At 39.8% G+C, this 19,937-nt stretch overlaps 1 protein-coding gene across 2 annotated transcripts in view; it reads right to left on the minus strand.

Moving 5' to 3' along the window:
- The window catches only part of lmo1 (LIM domain only 1), a 39,200-nt gene that overhangs the window by 11,506 nt on the left and 7,757 nt on the right, over positions 1-19,937 (minus strand). For both annotated transcript variants that reach the window (XM_080191580.1, XM_080191581.1), the window contains exon 2: positions 4,756-4,969. In XM_080191580.1, the coding sequence (XP_080047706.1) occupies positions 4,756-4,969 (214 nt within the window). The remainder of the gene's footprint in view (positions 1-4,755; positions 4,970-19,937) is intronic.

Here is a 19,937-nt window from a genome sequence, read left to right on the forward strand (position 1 = left end):
ATATGTAGGGATATGGGGTTAGGGCCTGGGTGGTATTGTGGTTGGTGCAGACTCAATGGGCCAAATGGCCTCTTTCTGCACTGGAGGGTTTCTATGATTCTCACCAACTTCCCTACAGGACAACACATCCAACAATGTCACGGAAAAGGCTGCAAATTCTGAGCAAGCTGCTGACCCAGACAAATTGTGGGATATGTTTGAGGCCTCTTAATAGGAGTTGGATGCAGTATTCCAGTGGTTGTGGAAAGATTTCCAATTCAAACCAGCTGCTCCACATGATCAAAATGAACAGCAGCTAAATATTTTAATATTCAACTATTTTAACAGCACTTCCAAAAATGAGTCAACGAGTCTATAGCTACACATGGAGCTAATCTTCATTATTCAGCTGTACACAAAAGTTACCCTCCTGAATAAAAGGGAGTTTTTTAATGCCATTGACCCAACATTTGGCAGCACAGATCTCTAGCCCTATTGCAGGATGAGCACAACAGTTCAGTGCAGTGATGAGGGAAACATTGTCAAACCAAATCCCCAGCTACTTTGGATCCAAACTTCTGAAAAAGAAATTCTGTCATGCACATTGCCAGTTTTTGGGAAGGGCTTATGAATGTTGGATGCAATCTCCATTTGAATGGGACTGTGTATACAAATTTGCCATGTTTTCATTAAGTGGTCATGTTCGGTAATCTGCAGAATGAAATGTGTCCAGTTAGTGTCAAAGTTAATCTATGTGGGTGAGTGCTACCAACCGGGCCATGGCTAACAATGGTGTTAAGTCAACGGCAGACTGTGCTGCAGGCAGGTTTTCAGGAGTGTTTGCAGGAATCTATACAAGCTTGATGGGTCATCATTTTAAATTTATTGCAATTTGCATTTTTAACCCATATTGTAATTGTGACATATATTGATTGCCTTTTGAATTCTGTTATGGATTGGTCCAGTTAGTACTCCCATGTCTTTAAACAGTACAATTGAACTCCAGACAATGTGCCAAAGATGGCACCCAGGCCACTTTTTTTAAAACTAAATACATTGAAGCAAAGATCCTCAGGATATGTATCTGAAATTACAAGACCTCAAGTTATTTATTCTTGCATGTTGTAGTCATTAATGCATTCAATTGCTTAAAAAAGGGCAAGAGATAACAGGAACCTTGACAAGCAATGGGAACTACAGACCAGTGGGCCCAGCATCATTAGTAGGGAAGTTGCTAGAGTCCATTTTCAAGGATTTCAGGACACAGCATTTGGAATGCAGTTGTAATCAGTCAGCAAGGATTTACAAAAGGAAAATCATGTTTGAGAAATCTTCTAGAATTCTTTGAGGATGTAACAGTTGACCAGGGAGAACTGGTGGATGTTATTTTAGACTTTCAGAAGGCTTTCAAATAGGTCTCACAGCAGATTACTGAGTGCATTGGATTGTGGGATAAGCAGCTGGTTAGCAGACAGGAAGCACAGTTGGAATAAATGGGTCTTTTGATTGGCAGGTAGTGACTAGTGGGGTACCACAGGGATCTGTACTAGGACCCCAATTGTTCACATTTTATATTAATGATTTGGACAAGGGAACTAAATTGGAACATGAGATTTCAGAAATGGAAAAAGTAAATCTAAAAATGGACAAATAAGATAAATAAAATGTAAATAGGGTGAAGGTGGAAAAGAGTTCATACTCTGAAGTTGAACTCAACGTTCAGCCCAGAAGGCTATAAAGTGCCCAACTGGAAGGTGTATGATGTTTTGCTGCAATTCTATAGGGTGTTGGTGAGTAGAGTGCAGTGTTTTGGTGTCCTTGACGGAGAATGTTCTTGCACTCGAGGGAGTGCAGCAAAGGTTTATCAGGTTGATTCCTGGGATGGCAGGACTGTCATGAGGAGAGGCCAACTCAGTTTGGATTATATATTCACTGGCATTTATAACAGAGGGATCCGCAAATTCTAACAGGATTAGACATGGTAGATTCAGAAAGAATGCTCCCCAAAAATTCAGGACTGAGGTGGGGAGCAATTTCTTCACTCAGGGTGTGGTGAATCTGTGGAATTCACTATTATCTGATTTGATATTGCTCTTGGGGCTAAAGAGATCAAGGATTTGATGGGGGGTGCAGTGGATGTAGAAAGTCAACCTTTTGAACATAACGAATGGTGGAGCAGGCTCAGAGGTCCTAGTAGCCTACTTCTGCTTCTATTTCCTATGTGTTTCTGATAAAAGACTAAATGTTGATTACACCACTTGTTACAAGCCAATGAAGAAATTTTATTCACTCAAAGGGTGGTGAATCTCTGGAATTCTTTGCCCGTTGAAGTGGTGGAGGCTACCTCGCTAAATATTTTTAAGACACGGGTTGATGGGTTTTTGATAAGAGAGGGGATTAAGGGTTATGGGAAGAGGGCGGGAATGTGGAACTGAGCCACGACAGATCAGCCATGATCTTACTGGATGGTGGGGCAGGCTCGAAGGGCTAGATGGCCTACTCCTGCTCCTATTTCTATGTTCTTATTCACTGATGCAGGAGGCTAAAGTACTTCATTTTCCTTTAACAACTTATTCCAAAACGCTTTCACGATCCATGCTTCCACTTTCTCAACACTAAACATCTCATTCAATTGTAATTTTAAGTGTTCAATATTAATGCATCTGCCAGCTATAAACAGGTCTAGAATCAAAAATAGCATACAATCCCCATCCTTCTCTAAGAGATGCTTATCCCAGTCCCCAGAGCAAAGATACTAGATCACTCCCAAGTAAAATAGGATGCATAGCATCTTACAACACTATGAAGTAAACCCTACAAAATACAATGGGGTAACACCCAAGCAGCACCAACATTTCTGAACCTACATGATCAAAAAGTGAGTGGTTAATCCTGCATGCTTCTTAACCTTGCGCTAGTTTTTTAAAATTGTTTGTCCACAAAGTGAATAGCTTTTGTATCCAACTAATCCTTACTTTAAAATTTAAATAGGATCACTCCACAACCTTTTAAAATCAAGGGAACATGATCAGGTTTGTGCAACCTGTCTGCAATTTAATCCAAGTACTGGTATCATTTAGCAAATCTGCATTATCCCTTCTAAAGGAAAAATATCCTTCCTAAGGGTGTCCAAAATTATGCAATACTCCGGATGTGGTCAGGCCAAGGCTTTAGAATAAAAGAATCAAACATTTGATATTCTAACATTCCATTAATTGCATTGTGTACCTATGCACTAATGATTACCTGGGCCAAACACTTGTGCTCTTCCAAAGCTCAGTATCTCACCATTTAAAGATTCAGTTTAATCTTTTTGATCCAAGTGCCTCATTTCAGAGATTGGTGGAAATTTATGGCATGAATTGCTATGACACAGTACTAATTTCCATATTGCAGCTCCTTCATGTTATAAGGTGGGCTTCATTCAATTAGCACTACAAAAAAAATGGCCTTGAAGTTTATACATTTAGGATTGATCAAGATTTGGATGAGCAAAATGGCTAGTAAATTAAGAGAACAATTCCCCTACATTAAGTCTAGACAGCTGAAAAAAAACCAGGAGCGCAGGTATTTATTGGTGAAATTAACACCCAAGAAACCATTAATTTGAAAAGGGACAGACCCACAGTATCAAACTTAAAAAGCATACAATTGTGTAAAGATGGGTGGCAGGTCTGAAGACTGAACATAAAAACAGGGAACAGCTTATGATAACTAAAAGATTGAGGGAAAGCTTAGTACAAAAGAAAGCTAGCCAGAGATTTTAAAACAAGTTTCTATACTAAGTTAACAAAGTGAATCTTAGTCCTATAGAAAGTCTGGCGAATGGACAATGGAGAACAAGGTTGAACTGAACAGATATTTTGCATCATGAGGATACAAGCAACATCCCAGAAATGGGTGGAAGAGGGAACTCAGTTAGTCACCAGAGAAGAGGCACTTGAGTAAATTGGAGCTGTGGGCTGATAACAGACCTGGTCCCAACAAATTTCATCCTAGGGTCTAGTGCTAATGAGATCGTTGATGCATTGGTTTTAATTTTCCAAATCCCTTGATTCAGGGAAGGTCCCATTAGATTGACAAATGGAGAAGAGAAATTATCCATTTTGGCAGGAATAAAAATAGCACATTATCTAAATGGCGAGAGATTACAGAACTGTGCATGAATCACAAAAGGCTAGAATGCAAATACAGCAAGTAATTAGGAAAGTTGGAATGTTATTTATTGCAAGGAGAATTGAATACAAAAACAGAAGTTTTGCTTCAGTTGTACAGGATACTGGAACCATATTTGGAGTACATTACTGGTTACCTTAAGGATGGATGTAAATGCATTGGAAGCAGCTCAGAAGGTTTGCCAGATTAATAGGATTGGTTTGAGGGGTCTTGACAAGATGGATGTGGAGAAATGTTTACTCTTGTGGGGGAATCTGGAACTTGGGGTCACCTATTTAAAACAGAAGAGCTGAAAATGTTTCACTCAGGGTCATGAGACTTTGGAGCTCTTGCTTCCACAACCTTTTCAGGGGTCAGTCTTTGAATATTTAAAGGCAGTGGTGGATAGATTCTTGGTAAGCAGGGGGATGATCGATCAGGAGTAGGTGGAGTGCAGATGAAAATACTATCAGCCATGATCTCAATGGTGGAGAGGCCTACACCCACTCCTTGATTGAACGTTCATGTACAGAAATCTTTTACAAATCATGTTTAGTTACAAAAGATATTCCCATTTATGGACATTAGCCAGCTTCCAAATTAATTTTTAAAAATCTTTACCTTAAATAGTCTCTACGACAGAGAATTAGGTTTGCTTTTGTGTAGAGTGTAGATCCGACTTCTCCAAGGCGGCAGTCACAACAGGCACATTTTAGACAGTCTTCATGCCAATATTTGTCCAGCGCCTTTAGCAGGTAACGATCCTTGATTTTGCGGTTGCAGCCAGCACAGCCTTTCTGCTTCCCTTTCGGCTGTACAGAAAGCATTGGTACACCTAGAATTCAAGAGGAGCATTTAATTGAAAGATAAATTCTTCCTCCTCTCAAGACTATCTTGGGCAAGATCATAAGGAAGTTTACTCAATGGTTACATTTGAGTGATTCATTCTGGAACTGGAATTAACATTTATGATCTGGGGACAGTCCCAAAAGGTTCCACTCAATTGTTAGAGGATAGTCTTTCACAACCTGCAAGCTGTTTATTCATTTCATTTTTTAAATACCATTATCCTTTAAAATACTCAATTATTACACTTTGCAGATAGAACTTAGATCTTTCATGACCGTGGAGTTCCAAAAAAAAAAGCAAGTGCTTTGTGGGTAACAAACAAAGCAGGAATTGCAGCCAATTTGCAAACAAGGTTCCACAAGTGACCAAATTAACAATTCTTAAGAGTGAGATGTTGGAGGGTAGGGAGGAGATAAAAATTGCCACGATTCCACTGCTCTTCATAACGTGGAATTTGATCGAGCCAAGTGGGTCCTCATTTTAACATCTCACCCAAAAGATAGACTCTTATCCAGAATTGCTTCAATACAATGCAAGTGTCAGCCTAGATGTTGGACTGAAATCTAAGTGGGATTTGAACCCACTACTGACCAATTGAGGAAGCACCACCAAACCACAGTCAAGTGTTGCAAGGCAGCAGAGAAATCCTGAATTGCAGTAATGCAAGAGAGATTGAGGCAAGCACTTGATTCTGAGGGGCCTACGTCTGACCTCTGCCATCAACTTCCATTAGATGCAATTGTTCCTCAACCTGATTTCATGCACAATTGCAGGAATCCCACGAACACACAGTAAAAACCAAAATCTATACACCATTCGGATGCTTTGAATGCACAATTGCAAGCTCATCTTTTGTACAACAAATATTCAATTACAGATTGAAACAAAACAGGTAAAAAAACCTTACAGAAGTTACCTTTTGACAATTACGTGATGAGGTCTTCATTTTATTTTTGGAAGTTACTTTTAGAAAACTTGATTCCTCAGATTAGCTGCACAGAATGAGACAAATCTTCAACTGCTTAGTAGTTTAGGTTCAGCTGTCCCATGAGCATAATAAACAATGTAGCTAGCTGCATGCACCCAATTATTGTTGCCTGTAAGATAGAATCTCATTTTCCATTTCTGCTACTAACCATCTAATGAAGTTGCACACCCAACATAACCACACTGAACTAAAGAGAACTAGACTTTGAAAGGAAATTCTAGTTTTAATGTTTAATTGGAAATGAACACTGCACCAGGATTTTTTCAAAACAATGACAAATTACATTCAACACAGACATACTTCCACACCAATGTTCTTTTGGTTCTGTCATATTGCCCAAGATAAAACATGCCTCCTGTTCCCTTCAAGGCCCAGATTGACCAGTTCTGTTGCAACTTCACTTTCTATGGTATCTGTAGCCAAGTTCAACCTCTAGCTTTTGATGAGGTGAAAAATTCACATCTGTCCACAAATTTCAAATTCAAGCATTTGGGTTATTATTAAAAACTGAGGTAATCAGCTACAACATTGGAAACAACAAAGATTGTTTATCTCTGAATCTGCTGTGCCATCTAATCAGACTGTGGCTGATCTACAACTCCACCTTCTGCACCTGCACTGTCCAATACATCGATTCCCTTAGCATCTACAAAGCTCGATGTGCTCAGCCTTGTGACTGAGTACCCACAGCCCTCTGGGAAGAGTGAGGACAATACTCATCTGTACTGTCCCCGGTGAGGACAATACTCATCTGTGTCAAACGGTTAACAGGAGTCTGTGCCCTAGTTCTAATCCCACTAACCAGGGCGAGCAACTTCCCAGCATTATCAAATCCCTTTAAGAATTTAATACTTCAATTAGATCACACCTCACTCCCATAAACTCCAGGGAATACACACCAAGCCTACTCAACACTCATAAGGGGAGTGACCAAAGCTGGGGCCAAAATATTGAAGGCTATTTGAAGACAAACTATGCACCACATCTTAGAAGGGTCCATCCAAACACTCAGCAGAGGCCTAGCCACACAAAGTCACCATAAGAAACCATTTGGCTAGTGGTGGGGTAGCTCTGTTAATCAAGGGCAACATTTAACAGCAGTGAGGTGGCCTTGTCCAAAAGAACAAGATGTGCAATTTGGTAATGGTAAGAGGCCATTTGCAGGAACAATTTATAGGTCCCCTAACATTAGGTTTACACATTAGGGCATAGCAATATGGAAGAAATAAATGGAAGAGGAAAAAGCTACCATCATAACCATACATCCTAGGATCTTAAAGAAATGGTTGCAGATATAGAATTTCTAATATGGAAAGAGGCTATTTAGCTCAAGTCTGCACAAAAGAACATCTTACCCAGGCCCAACTCCCCACCCTATCCTCATAACCCTGTGCATTTATTCTGGCTATTCCGCATAACCTACACATCTTTGGACTGATGGTAGACACTGGCCAGAACTTTCACGATTCCTTAGATTTTTGGAAGGGTCCCAGTGGATTGGAAAATAACTAATGTAAAAAGCACATTTCACCAAAAAGCTGACCAGTTAGCTGTCAATTTGTCAGTTGCTAGAATCCATTGAGGATATAGCAGGATGCTTAGAAAAACTACTTTATCAGGCATGTGAAAATGAAAGTGTTTCAACAACTGGAGTTTAAGTAACAAGTTGGATGAAGGATCTGATTTGGGTAAGGTGCCATAAGATTACCCTACAAGATTAGATGGTGTAGGAGTAACAACAGGATGCTGGAGTCTGCTTCTCTCGTGCCTGCTGGGTTTCCTCCCACAGTCCAAAGATGTGCAGGTTAGTGGATTAGCTAAGGTAAGATTGGGGGCTATGGGGATAGGACAGTGGTCCAAAAGAGTTGAAACGATCTCCTGTTCCCGATACAATCCCTTCAGCCCAGAAATTACTAAGCCTCCTTTGAGCTCCAAAACATATCCTCTCAAAGCAGTATACAGTATTCCAGATGTAGTATCACCAAGGCTCCTATAATTCCATCCACTCAAGTATCCAAATCACTAAATAGATTACTGTCTACCAGGACTCTGCTCACCATTAAAGTATAGGAATAGCTGCTAGGAAATAATTGGTGCCACAAAATCTTCAGACAATAAAAGGCAAATGAACCTCAGTGTAGAAAACCACATGACCAGTTTTTGGCAGGGGAGGTCATTTAAACTGAAGTGGATGGAGGCACTACAAAATTCAAGCATTGCCATTGAATTGGAGAGCAAGTGTCACAATAAAAGGGAGAGGATGATAAACCAGGAAACTACAAACCTCAACATTATGGAAATTACTAGAAGATTAGAGCCTGGGCTATTATAGGAAGGAAAATAGGAAACATTGCACAAGGACAGTAGGCCCACAATAGGCTTAGACAGGTATTAGGCAAGGGCATTAGACAGAATGTATTATAGGAATGGACATCAAATGCTGGCCTAGCCAGCAATGCCCAAGTTCTGTAAATAAATTTTAAAAATTAGGCATTTAGGATATGAATTAATGGCAAGTAAATGGATTGGAGGCACAGATCGGTGGCTGAATGGCCTACTTTTCTCATCTTCAGCTTGGATGTAGATGGCAAGCAATCAAAATTCTTTGACGTATTTCAACACTCAAGGTATCTAGCATTTTCCCTACACAAAAAGATATGCACTTATTCACTCCCATGTCATCAACATTTAGTTGAAGATTCACTCAAAATACTGGGTAAAGGAGTTAAACCTACAAGACTGGAAATTCTTTAGTTTAGTTTTTCTTATACCAAATCAATGAGAAACCTGAAAAACAGGATCTGAATTTCTGGCTCCATCTTTTAGATGCTGTCTGGTGCATTTCCAGCTGTTACAAACCCATGTTAAAATTTAACAAATTGAATGTGCAAGTAGCCAAAAGTTCCTTACATATACACTACTACTGCCATAACCACTTGCAAGATAAAATCCAGGGATGCATCCATAGCAGCCAGTTGCAACCTGAACAGGATAGTGATGCTTTTCACCTGGATCTCTTCACTCAAACTGAGAAAAACAGTGAGGCATGACTTACACAAATTGTTAAGCCACCTGAACTCTCAGCAAGCAAGCAGAGAAGCTTTCAGATTCACTTAGTTCAATTGATGCCATTTATCTTCATATCAAGATACAAAATAAACATATCATGCTTCCCCACATCAATGGGTTGTCTTGCTTGATAAAGGTTTCTTGCTATTCTCCAGCACTCCAAGATTCTCTCAGAACAAGTATTCCCCCAGGCATTCCCTCAAGCCCTCTGCCTCAACAGCTTCTGCACATTCCACCTTAAGATCAAAAAGGTTTTCCAATGTAGTTAAAAAAGGTGTTTTTCCACTGCCTGATTAACTAGACAAGTTAATGAATTGCTTGCTGCATCTTTGGGGAAATTGAAAAACTATTCCCATTCATCATATTAATTATCTTGCTTTCCTTTTATTTGAAATATTGACAAAGTAATATTTTTAATTGTATTTTCAGCCTTTGACTTTTTCCATAATACAACCCACATTTTAAAATTTGGTTTATAAAGGTTAAGTTTGGTTTAAGGGGCAGCAAGTCTCATTAGTTGCCAGTTTTGGCAGTTAATTTTAAGGGAAAGAGGTAGATGTGCTAGATGACAGTGGCATGTATATTTACACATCCATACATAAATATTCAACCAGTTTCATCTCAAATTCCACACTTGGACTATAAAATTGCTCGAAGTCAAAGGGATATTCTTGATCCACATTATAAGATGCTAAAGGCTCAATGATTGCACAAGAGTACCTTTCAGAGAGTTATATGTACAAGCAGATGATCTGAATACCTTCTACCCAGAAGCTTTTTCTTGTGAAGTAGGCAAGTGAATTGTTCAGCTCACCGTAAATGTAGTTTCAAATTAATCACTTCAGCACAGCTACTGAGAGACTTCAGAGTCTCACCACTCCAGTTCCCTTTTTGCTGTGCCCTTGGGAAGAATGTTTTGATCATTCCCCATGGAGATGGGCAACAAAAAGATTGTTAAAACTAGGAGGGGGTTTCCCTGAAATGCTAGGGTATATCACATAGCGCCATAAACCTGTAAGACTCAAAACAGCCCTTTGGTGTAGATTAATAGAAAGGACTTTCATTGCAAGAGGTGAAAGACAAAGATCATTGGAGGCAATTCACAAGGTTGATTCCTGAAATTAAGGCAATGCGTTATGAAGGATGGTTGACCAGTTTGGACATATACTCAGACACAGGAATGAGGATCGTATTGAAACAAGATTGAGGGGACTGACAGTAAACATTGAGGAAGCTTCCCTTGGAGGTGCATGGGTTCAGAACAAAGGTCTCCATTTAAGATGAGGAATATTTTGGAAGGCCGTGAATCTTTGGAATTTTGTACCCAGATAGAGGACGCTGGGGTTATTTAAGATTCAAGGCTCTGACATTTATAAAAAGAGTCAAGGGAGGAAGGGTAGAGTTTGAAGCTATGATCAGATAAACTATAATCTTATTGGTTGGTAGAGCAGCAAATTGCCTACCCCTGCTCTTATGCCTTCAAACTTGCACCAATCCAGTGTTAGTGGCAACTGAGGAGCAGGCAGACTGGATGGACTATTAGCGGTTAAAAAAATCATCCTGATCATAAAAAACTGGATTCGGACCAATTTGACCATCTCCAGGATAAAGCTGAGATGATTAAAAAAGATTTCAAGCAGGGATGAGTTCTTATAGGATAGTGTGCTCTACCTCCATCTCTACAGGAAGAGTTTTCTTCAATGCTTCATAGTACTCTAGTTGTGGATCCTATATTACTGGCTATATAAATTTACATACAAGATTCAATATTAATGAGTAATTGCATACCGTTCATAGCATTAAGTGCTTCAAGTCGTGTCCTGACTAATCCATCGACTCAACCTGCAGAATTCCCAGCATTTGTGCAAGTATTAGAAGCTACGAGACAATAAGTTCTTGTATTTTTCTTAGGCACAATTAATTGCTACATTTGGAATGGCCTCAAATTATGTGAAGAACTGATCTGAGAAAAGCTAGATAAAAATCTATCCATTCCCAGAGGATTAATCCCAAAAATCAAATTCTTCAAGGGTCAGCTTCAACTATATAGATCAATTTTGCATTCCACCCCCCCCCCGCCCAAGTCCGATAGCAGACATGTTTAACTTGCTCCTTTCACATCCTCTCCCCCATCCTGCAATACATATGGATTGGGATATGCTGACAAGTGCAATTTTAAGACATCAGCCCAATTTGAAATATTGCTCCAAATGTTTGCAGTTATTACAAGTTTGTAATCAAGGTGTTTAAACACTTACTAAATATTCAACTGCTCAGTTGGCAGCTGATGCAAACATGTTGCACATCTGTTGTTGAACGAACACACAATAGGTAGCTGCCTTCAAGAAAGTTTCAAATTTAGTATTTTAGTTTAAGTTAAAATTACTCTGGCATAACCAGATTTCCAGCTTGCTGAATTTGCTTTACTGCTACATGTTATAGAGTGAAAAGTATTTTTTCTTGCATGCTATACAAAGCATACCATTCATGAATTATATATCATGCGTCATCAGTAAGGACAAACAGGTAGTTGAGTTACAGTTCTGGATTATGCAAAGTGTTAGGTCATTTTTAGTCAAAAATAGGAACATTTCACATTTTCTTTCCCTGCTAAATGGAGGTGAAATAACTGGAACCTCGTTCTGCCTCATTCCAAGCTCCAGCACCACTTTCATTGGCAGTTCAATAGGTCATTTTGACTCTGATTCTTGCCACATTAACCCCCTATCCTCTGGCATTCAAAATCTTAAAAATTGACCCAAGTGTTGAATATACTCAACTGGACATCCGCAACTCAATCTCTATCCAACAGAAACGAAGGGATAGCTGACCACATATTCAGAAACCGAGACCCTGTGTTGAATGCCCAGCATCCACCCTATCAAGCCCCTTAAGATCGTTTCATTTAGACCTCAACCCCAGATAATATAACCTGGTTTATGCATTGTTCATAGAACAATCCCCTCATCCTAGGAAACAAAGTGAATTTTCATTGCACTCACTAGGGCAAGTATGTCCTTTCTTTGGCAAGGAGACAAAAACAGCACAGCACTCCAAGTGTGGCCACAACAATGTCCCTATATGGTGGTAAAAGATGTTCTTATTCTGATTTCATTGAACTGTCATTTGCTTTATAATTACTTGCTATACCTGCAATTCATGAGAAAGCGCACCCAGATCTCTCGATGCAAACATCTCCCAATTCCATGTTTAGAAAATTATTCTGCTTAATTTTTTTTCTCCTGAAGTGAAAATGTTCACACTTTCTGCTGCATTCCATTTGCCAAGTTATTGCCCACAGATCCTTTGCAATCTCACCAGATACTTTCTCACTTAGCTTTGTCTCATCAGCAAACTTGGATATGCACTCAGCACTCCCAAATCATTAAGTGGATTGCTAGGACCAAGTATGGACCCTCATGGTGCTGACTAGACAGCCTGCATTGTCCCATTTCCTCCTACTGATTAATGGAGAGGAAAATCATCAATCCATACTATGAGTAGTCCCACAAGCCCTAAATTTAATCTAGTGATATCTGACACCTTATTGAATACTATGAAAACCCACTGGTATCCCTTTATCTATCTTAAAAGCTCCATCCTCAAAACCCAAGAATTGTTCTCCTTTCGTAAACCCATGTTGATAATTGAACTGCCCTGTACCATGTCTAACACCTGCTTACAGCATTTTGCCCACTGATTTGGATTCACTAGTTTATGGTTTTTCCCATTTTCCTCTTCCCTTTGAGAGTGAGAATACGTTGGTTACTTTCCAATCTTTGGAAACAGTTGCAGGAATTCTGGGAGATTAAAACGAAAACCAGCCTGTTTGTCACTTCTATAGATACCTCCTAAAACCCTAGGGAGCAGGTAATCAGCTCCAGGGGTTTATTACTACTCTGCCCCATTAATTGCTCTAGTATTAATACCGATTTCTTTAACATCTCATTTGCACTAGATCCTTTGGTTTCAATGTTTTCTGGAATGTGAAAAGTTTTGTTCAATATGCCTTCCATTTAGTCCCCATTACCTAATGAATCCACAATACTTCAGTGATCGTTTTGTTTGCATTGCAAATGTTTGTTTTCATGACTGTTGCTGCTCCTTTCTCTTTCATTACCAATTTTTTGATCCTGCTTGCTCCAGAACAAGCTCTCATTTCACTTTTACTGTTTTTGCTTGGTAACATGCCAAGGCTTTTCCTTTAATCTATATGAATTTAATGCAATGTTAGTGCATTTGAGCCTTAATGTATCTTTGTTACAAATTATGCATCTTGATTTAAGTGTTCCAACAGCTATTCTTAAAAGCATTGCAATTGATCTATTACTCAACTATATCTGTGTAGTTTCCCCAACTTTTGACCCTGATTTCTAAGTTTTATTATGGTCACTCTTCCTTAGAGGTCCTTTGTTTCTTGTAACAATGAAACAGAATATCTTGCTACTATTCAAACCACACATACTAATGCATTAAACCAGAGTCATCATTAGGATAAAATCTCCCTAAATTATGCTGATATTAATACAACGCATTTATCAGCGTCTAAATTTACTAAAAAATCCAAGTCAAAGGTAGCAAACATTAGTAAAGTGCCTTCATGTGCAAGCCAGAAAAAGGTAGCAAACATTAGACAGAATTGATGTAATTTAATATGCTTTTAAAATTATCCTTTTACTACTGCAGCATTTAAGAATCCACACCAACTTTGGATAAAGCATAAATTACCACTCATCCAATTAGAAACTAGGACAGTTAAAAATGGAGTTGAGGGGAATGCATATTTTATCTGGATTTTTATTCCTGCTCTTAGTTTTAAGCCCAGAGCTATTTGATTACATTAAAATTAGAGATACAACTAAAAGACTGCAGATCAAGAAGCTTCTCATCTAACCCAGCTTGTGGGTTAATGTGTTGGTGATGACCTTTAAAATGATATCAAGTTGAGGGACAATGCACTATTGTCTGAATGATTCACTGACTGCTGTATTGGAACACTTTAGCTTTTACTTTGCTAAAATGCTGTTCTCTGCTTGACATCTACTCAATATGTATGTGCCATTAACACATGGCAGTTTTTAATCAAGTGTCATTTCAAAATTCTCCTTGCTCAAATAACTATCTTAACTATTAGCTCAAATAGTTTCCATAATTCTTTTATTGCATGCATCCAAATCTACTGCCAGAAAGCTGTTTCTGCTTTACCAGTTTCAAATATGCCTTGCACTCCCTAAAGTACATTCCACAATTCCATTTTATAGCATGCTTGGCCTCAAGTTCTATAATCACTTCATTAATACTGATTTTACAAATAGTACATGGGAAAGGTAGGGTTAAGTGCCAGGAGGATTATATGTTTCCTAGATCACTAAGAGACTTCCATGATCCATCTTCAATAAAGGACAGTGAATGAGCACCAGATTAGGAGTGTCGTGAACCAACTTAAATATTTGAACTTGAGTGCCACACCACTTATGGGTCATCATTTGTTGATAATGCAATAAAGCCTACTTGTTTACTTTTGCTCAGCAGTCAGTTATATCAGTGCCTGGAATAGAAGGGCCTTCACATTCCACAGTAACAGCACAAAGTGGCCAGAAGGCTGTAGGTCTGTAAAAAAAGAGGGTCAGGAAATGTCAACCCTTTAGGCCACTGCTACAAGTAATCCAGGACAGATAAAAGTGTTTCACTTTTAAAGTATAAAATGTTCAGAGGAAATGAGAAGTATTGGCGAAGGGCAAGGTGTTCTGGAATTATACAGTAAAGTCTGGTGCCATGATGAGGGACTAATGGGGGAAAACAAGAGATGACACCACCAGGAATACATTTAGAGCTGGCAATCCAAGTGAAATAAGAGTTAGCCTTCAACATTGATCCTATTCTCCATTTACAGCCAGAGACAGTCAAATGCAAACTTCTCATTGAATGAAAGCAGCTGAAGCCCAACATTGGACTGTGGGTCTTGTAACACTCTCAACCCTTAACAGTTTGCCATATTACACAGTTTTGATTAAACTCTAGTAAGCTCTACCTGCAAGAATGCTCTTTAAGGTCATCGGGGTGTAGGATTTTAAACAATTCTCTGGTATAATTTTCATTGTCATAATGGGCAGCTTTCACACTATTTTAGAATTCCAATTATTACCAGAAAGCCAATTAAGCTCCATACTTCTGGTTCAATATATCCTTCATGCCACATGGCATTTTATGCCCAGTCTAAAGGTAGTTGTCAAGTCAAAGAAATGACTCAAACAGGGCATGTTCTAGTTGGATACATAAAGGCACAGCAAGAACAACCAAGTCTCCAGATTTTCAGGAACTCAGTGTAAGGGGGGGGGGGGGGGGAAGACAGGGAGGGAGGAGCCGCCTACTTGGGCTTGGCCAATTTAATCATTAATAGGCCCAGGCAAAGGGGTCATCATTCCTGACCATCTGCTTGTCTTCCATGGCTACAGTTGCTGCTGGGCACCTCTGGAAAGGAACAGTTTTCACTGGCACAATCAAGGCCTTCCATGCCTCATGGGCACTGTGGCACTTTAATCGACCTTTAATCATGTAATGTTTTGATGTTTTAAGTGCCCTTTGACATTTACTTTGATGTAGAATCCCTTTAAGGGGCTGTTTTCTAATTTACTCAACTTGTTGATTTAGTTTACTTGGCCAACGCAAAAGAAACACAACCAACAATCTGTCAGCTATCTTGAGGCCTTGGCACAAACCCAAGCAGTGGTCAAGGACAATTGCTTCCACTTTCTCTGGAAGTGAGGCGAATACAGTTCAAAACTTCTGCAGCCAATTGGCAACCCCAGTGGAATGCAGCCATTCTGGGTCATTTCTGCCCCTCCAGCTAATGCTAACCAAATGCAGCAATTGGTTGCCCTCAGCATCCTTTCCACCAGACAAAAGCTGCTCAATGTCCTGCTGCAGGCAGGAGTACAGGGATCATTGATGACAGCTTCCAATCTCTGCTGTGAACACTTTACACTCACTGGTTTCACTATGTCTCACCCCCGGCTGCTATCTCCAGCTCACTAACTGCATCCAGTGGAATGTGTTAAGTGTTGGGGGTGGTACAGGGAGCCACACTGTTCTGGAACATTACAATACTGAGGGCACTTGTCCAGGTCCACCATGATTGAAAGCGTAACATTTGCATGCAAGAGACCAAAAGGAAACGGTCACTGCAGCATTCATGTGCCAATGCAGGAATAAGAAAACTGAAGGATAAAACCTGTTGCTCCACTTCCTCCCAAAAATGAGAACTGTTCAGGATGGCTTCCTGAAGTATGCCAAGTGTCCAGTTTGTGTGCCTCCCCTACATAACATCTCTGCATATAGAAAAATAGTATCCTGAAGGAATACACTGCTATGGACAGGCTGCAGCACAGCTGGGGTCAGGCAGGTGCACTGTGTTACATGATTGAGACACCGAGGATTTTAATCATATTGAAGACTGCTTGCCTGCCACCAGTTGGCATGCAACCTTGGACTAGCTAGGTGCTGCTACTGAGTAGGATTAGATGACATACTCAAAAGGTCTGCCATCTTGATTTTTTTTTCAATGTTTGCTGCCTATTACAGTATTTCTTGAGGGGTTTTGAGTATGTTGGGCATGTACTCATTGGTGTTTAGAAAAACAAGGCTATTAATTTTCAGGGAGCTTAACAATAGATGCTGAGAGGCTGTTTTCCCCCTTGAGAAAGGATCTGGAACCAGAGGGCAATATCACAAAGCAAGGGGTCATCTATTTAAGACAGAATGAGGAGGAACTCCTTCTCTGAATTCCAGATTCACTACCTTCAGAGGGTTGGAGTGTCTGGGTCATGTTCAAAGCCAAGGTGAATATGTTTAATCAAAAAGGTAATCAAGGATTATTGAAAGCAGATAGTGGAGTTGAAAATGATCATATTAGATAGTGTCAGATGAGTTGTAATATCATTGAATGGCAGAGCAAACTTGATGGGCTGAATGGGCTACTTCTGTTCTTAGACTCAGTATAGCAGTCAGTTACTTGCCCCTAGATATTCAGTGTCATGACCAACAGGGTAGTGATTGGAAAACTTCCTTGTAATCACTGTGGTAGAATTGGCACTTTGCAAAGCATCAGTTGGCAGCATAATGCTGCATTGCTGTGTAACTTTCCCAAATATCTGCCATATTATCATGATTCTACCCTCAAGAGCAGCTTGCGCTTTCAGACTTCACCCAATTTAGGGACAGTCTTTTATGCTGTAGCCACCTAACTTTTCTCATCTTCATTCATGACGACATTATTCATTCATTATTCACTAAGTAGACAGAAGCAAAAATGTCCTGTGGATGCTTCTCTGAAAACACCAAGGCAAGTCCAACCATCCAGTTTCTTTCATTCCCCATTAGGGTTTAAGAATTTTGTTTGGCACAGGAAAGTAGCCAAGGAAAGAAAATAGAAAACTTCAAATTAGTCTCAAGATTCGAGATTCAAATCCAAATATCACCAATGCAAGATCACTAAGCTCTGAACCATTGACGGATGAAGTCTAGTGTTCTGTACAGTTCTAGCATTAGTCGTCTTTTACATACACTTCAGCTAGAGGCAAGTATCCCATGTGTCTTAATCACATTACCTACTGATCCCGCGACCTTCAAGGATCTGTGAACACAAAGGCTGCTGCTCCCACATTTTTTCAGAATCCTACCATTTACTGTACTCCCTCACCTTGACCTTCCCTAAATGTATTATCTCACTTCTCTAGATCAGATTCCATTGACACTGTCCACCAAACATGCAACTAATCTTGGAAAAAGTGACGACCCCAGAACTATTTGACAACAGGAATTACTATATACCGAATGAGAAAGGTAATACTGATTACCCCAACTCCAGGCCACCTGGGAGAACCTGCACTAAGCCCCAGGATTCCCATGCTTTGGCCCAATTGGCCAAATGGGTCACAACTTTCCAAAATCTTTCCCTTTGAAGGGGCTTGTTACTATAGTGACCTTTTGTGTATCTGCATTTTCTTTCATGCTGTCTCCATTTAGGCTAAATCATTGACTTGAGATATAGTTTAAGTCACAAAAGTATCTATTGAATGTTACCATTTCCTGTCGGAACCCATTTTACGTACAGCCTTTTTTGGATCCAATGGACTTGCAATACTGGCTAATCTGCCATGTGGGATCTTGCTGAAACATCCATAAACAAACACATTCAACCAAGTTAGGCGCAACCTTCCCATAACAAATCCATGTTGACTGTCTCAGATTAATCTCTGCCTATCCAAAGGACAATTTCTATCATCCCTTGAACGATTTGTAAATTTCCCCACCACTAATTACAGGCTTGTCAGCCTAACCTCAATGTTCAGAGACTAATTTCCTCAGGCGGATGTAGCTTTTACTAGGGGGCATAACTACAAGGTTCATGGAGATATAGGAGGGATGCCCCAAGATTGATTCTTTACTCAGTGGTTGGGGGTGTGGAATGCACTGCCTGCAGCGATAGTGGAGTCGGACACTTTAGGAACTTCAAGCGGTTATTGAATAGGCACATGGAGCACACCGGATAGGGAATGGAATCGCTTGATCTTGGGTTCAGACATAGCTCAGCATAACAGAGGACCAAAGGGCCTGTACTGTGCTGTAATATTCTATTCAATCTTATAGCTTGCTCCCTTTTCAAACAATGGTAAATTGGAAGCAGTTCTCCAGCAACACACCTGCAGTTAGAGGATTTTAAAAAAACCAGTCTCAGATATTCCCCACCTTGGTTAGCAGCCTGGGATGCATTTCATTTGGGCCTGGAAACTTATCCACTTTCAAAGCTGTTTCATTCCTTAATACTTAGAACCGTCCAATCTCTATCCTTTGGTTTCCTTGCTTATCCTCTTGGGTTTTTATGGATTTTTTGCCAAAATTCTTCATGCCCTCTGCTTTCCAACTGCACTGCTACCCCTTTTATACTCTTCTCGGTTTTGCAGTATTGAGCACTGAAACCTTTTGACAGAGCTTAATCTTACTTTATACCCTTCCCTGCACATTGTATGGGAATGGGTGTCTGAATTTGGGAGTCCCATTCTTTCTGGGATATTATTTGTTTGAAGCCATCCATCACCTTGAATATTTCAGAATCCTGCAACAGTTGAGAAACTTGGTTATCACATGTACACTTGCTCTCACTCAGTTGGTTCCATGCCCCTCACCTCCAAACATTCACCCATGAGGAACTTGCTCTTTAGCAGTAGCCCAATATTGCTAGGCCAAAAACACAACTGTTTTGTGGTCAACCTTTCTTACTCATCAGCTCAGGTCACATCCCATTACATCTTGGTGCAAAATTCAAAGCTGTCTCTAGGTTTACATTACAGTTAGGTTACTATAGCAATATGTAGCTGGCATATTAAACCTTTATTAAAATCCCACACAGCTGGTCACTATTTTGATATACTTGTTCCAAAGAACTTGATATTCTTCAAATATACAAAATCATTGCCACATAAAAAGGCACCCTCATTGAAACACTAGAGCATTGCTGCCGTTTCCCCATAGCAACTGACCTTATCACCTCTCCCAGGTTGCTTGAAATAGGACAAGGGGGTAAAAAATAATCAGAGGTGGATTAATTTCAAACAGGCTGACAGGTAAATTGGAAAATAATAAAATGCTAGATAAACTCAATAGGTCCGGCAGCATCTGAGAGAGAAACAGAATTTAGAAGAATCATATGGATGCAAAATATTAACTATTTCTCTCTGCAGATGTTGCCAGACCTGAATTTATCCAGCATTGTTATTTCACATGTCCTACGTTAGGCGTTGTGGGTTTTAAGGGAAAATGTAGTTTGCACATGTAGATTCAAAATAACAGATTTTATTCTAAAAGTTCTTGCCTCTAGTGTACAAACTAAAACAGCATC

The sequence above is a fragment of the Carcharhinus amblyrhynchos genome, chromosome 6 (assembly GCF_965287045.1).
Source record: "Carcharhinus amblyrhynchos chromosome 6, sCarAmb.v2.hapA, whole genome shotgun sequence".
NCBI classification, from domain to species: domain Eukaryota; kingdom Metazoa; phylum Chordata; class Chondrichthyes; order Carcharhiniformes; family Carcharhinidae; genus Carcharhinus; species Carcharhinus amblyrhynchos.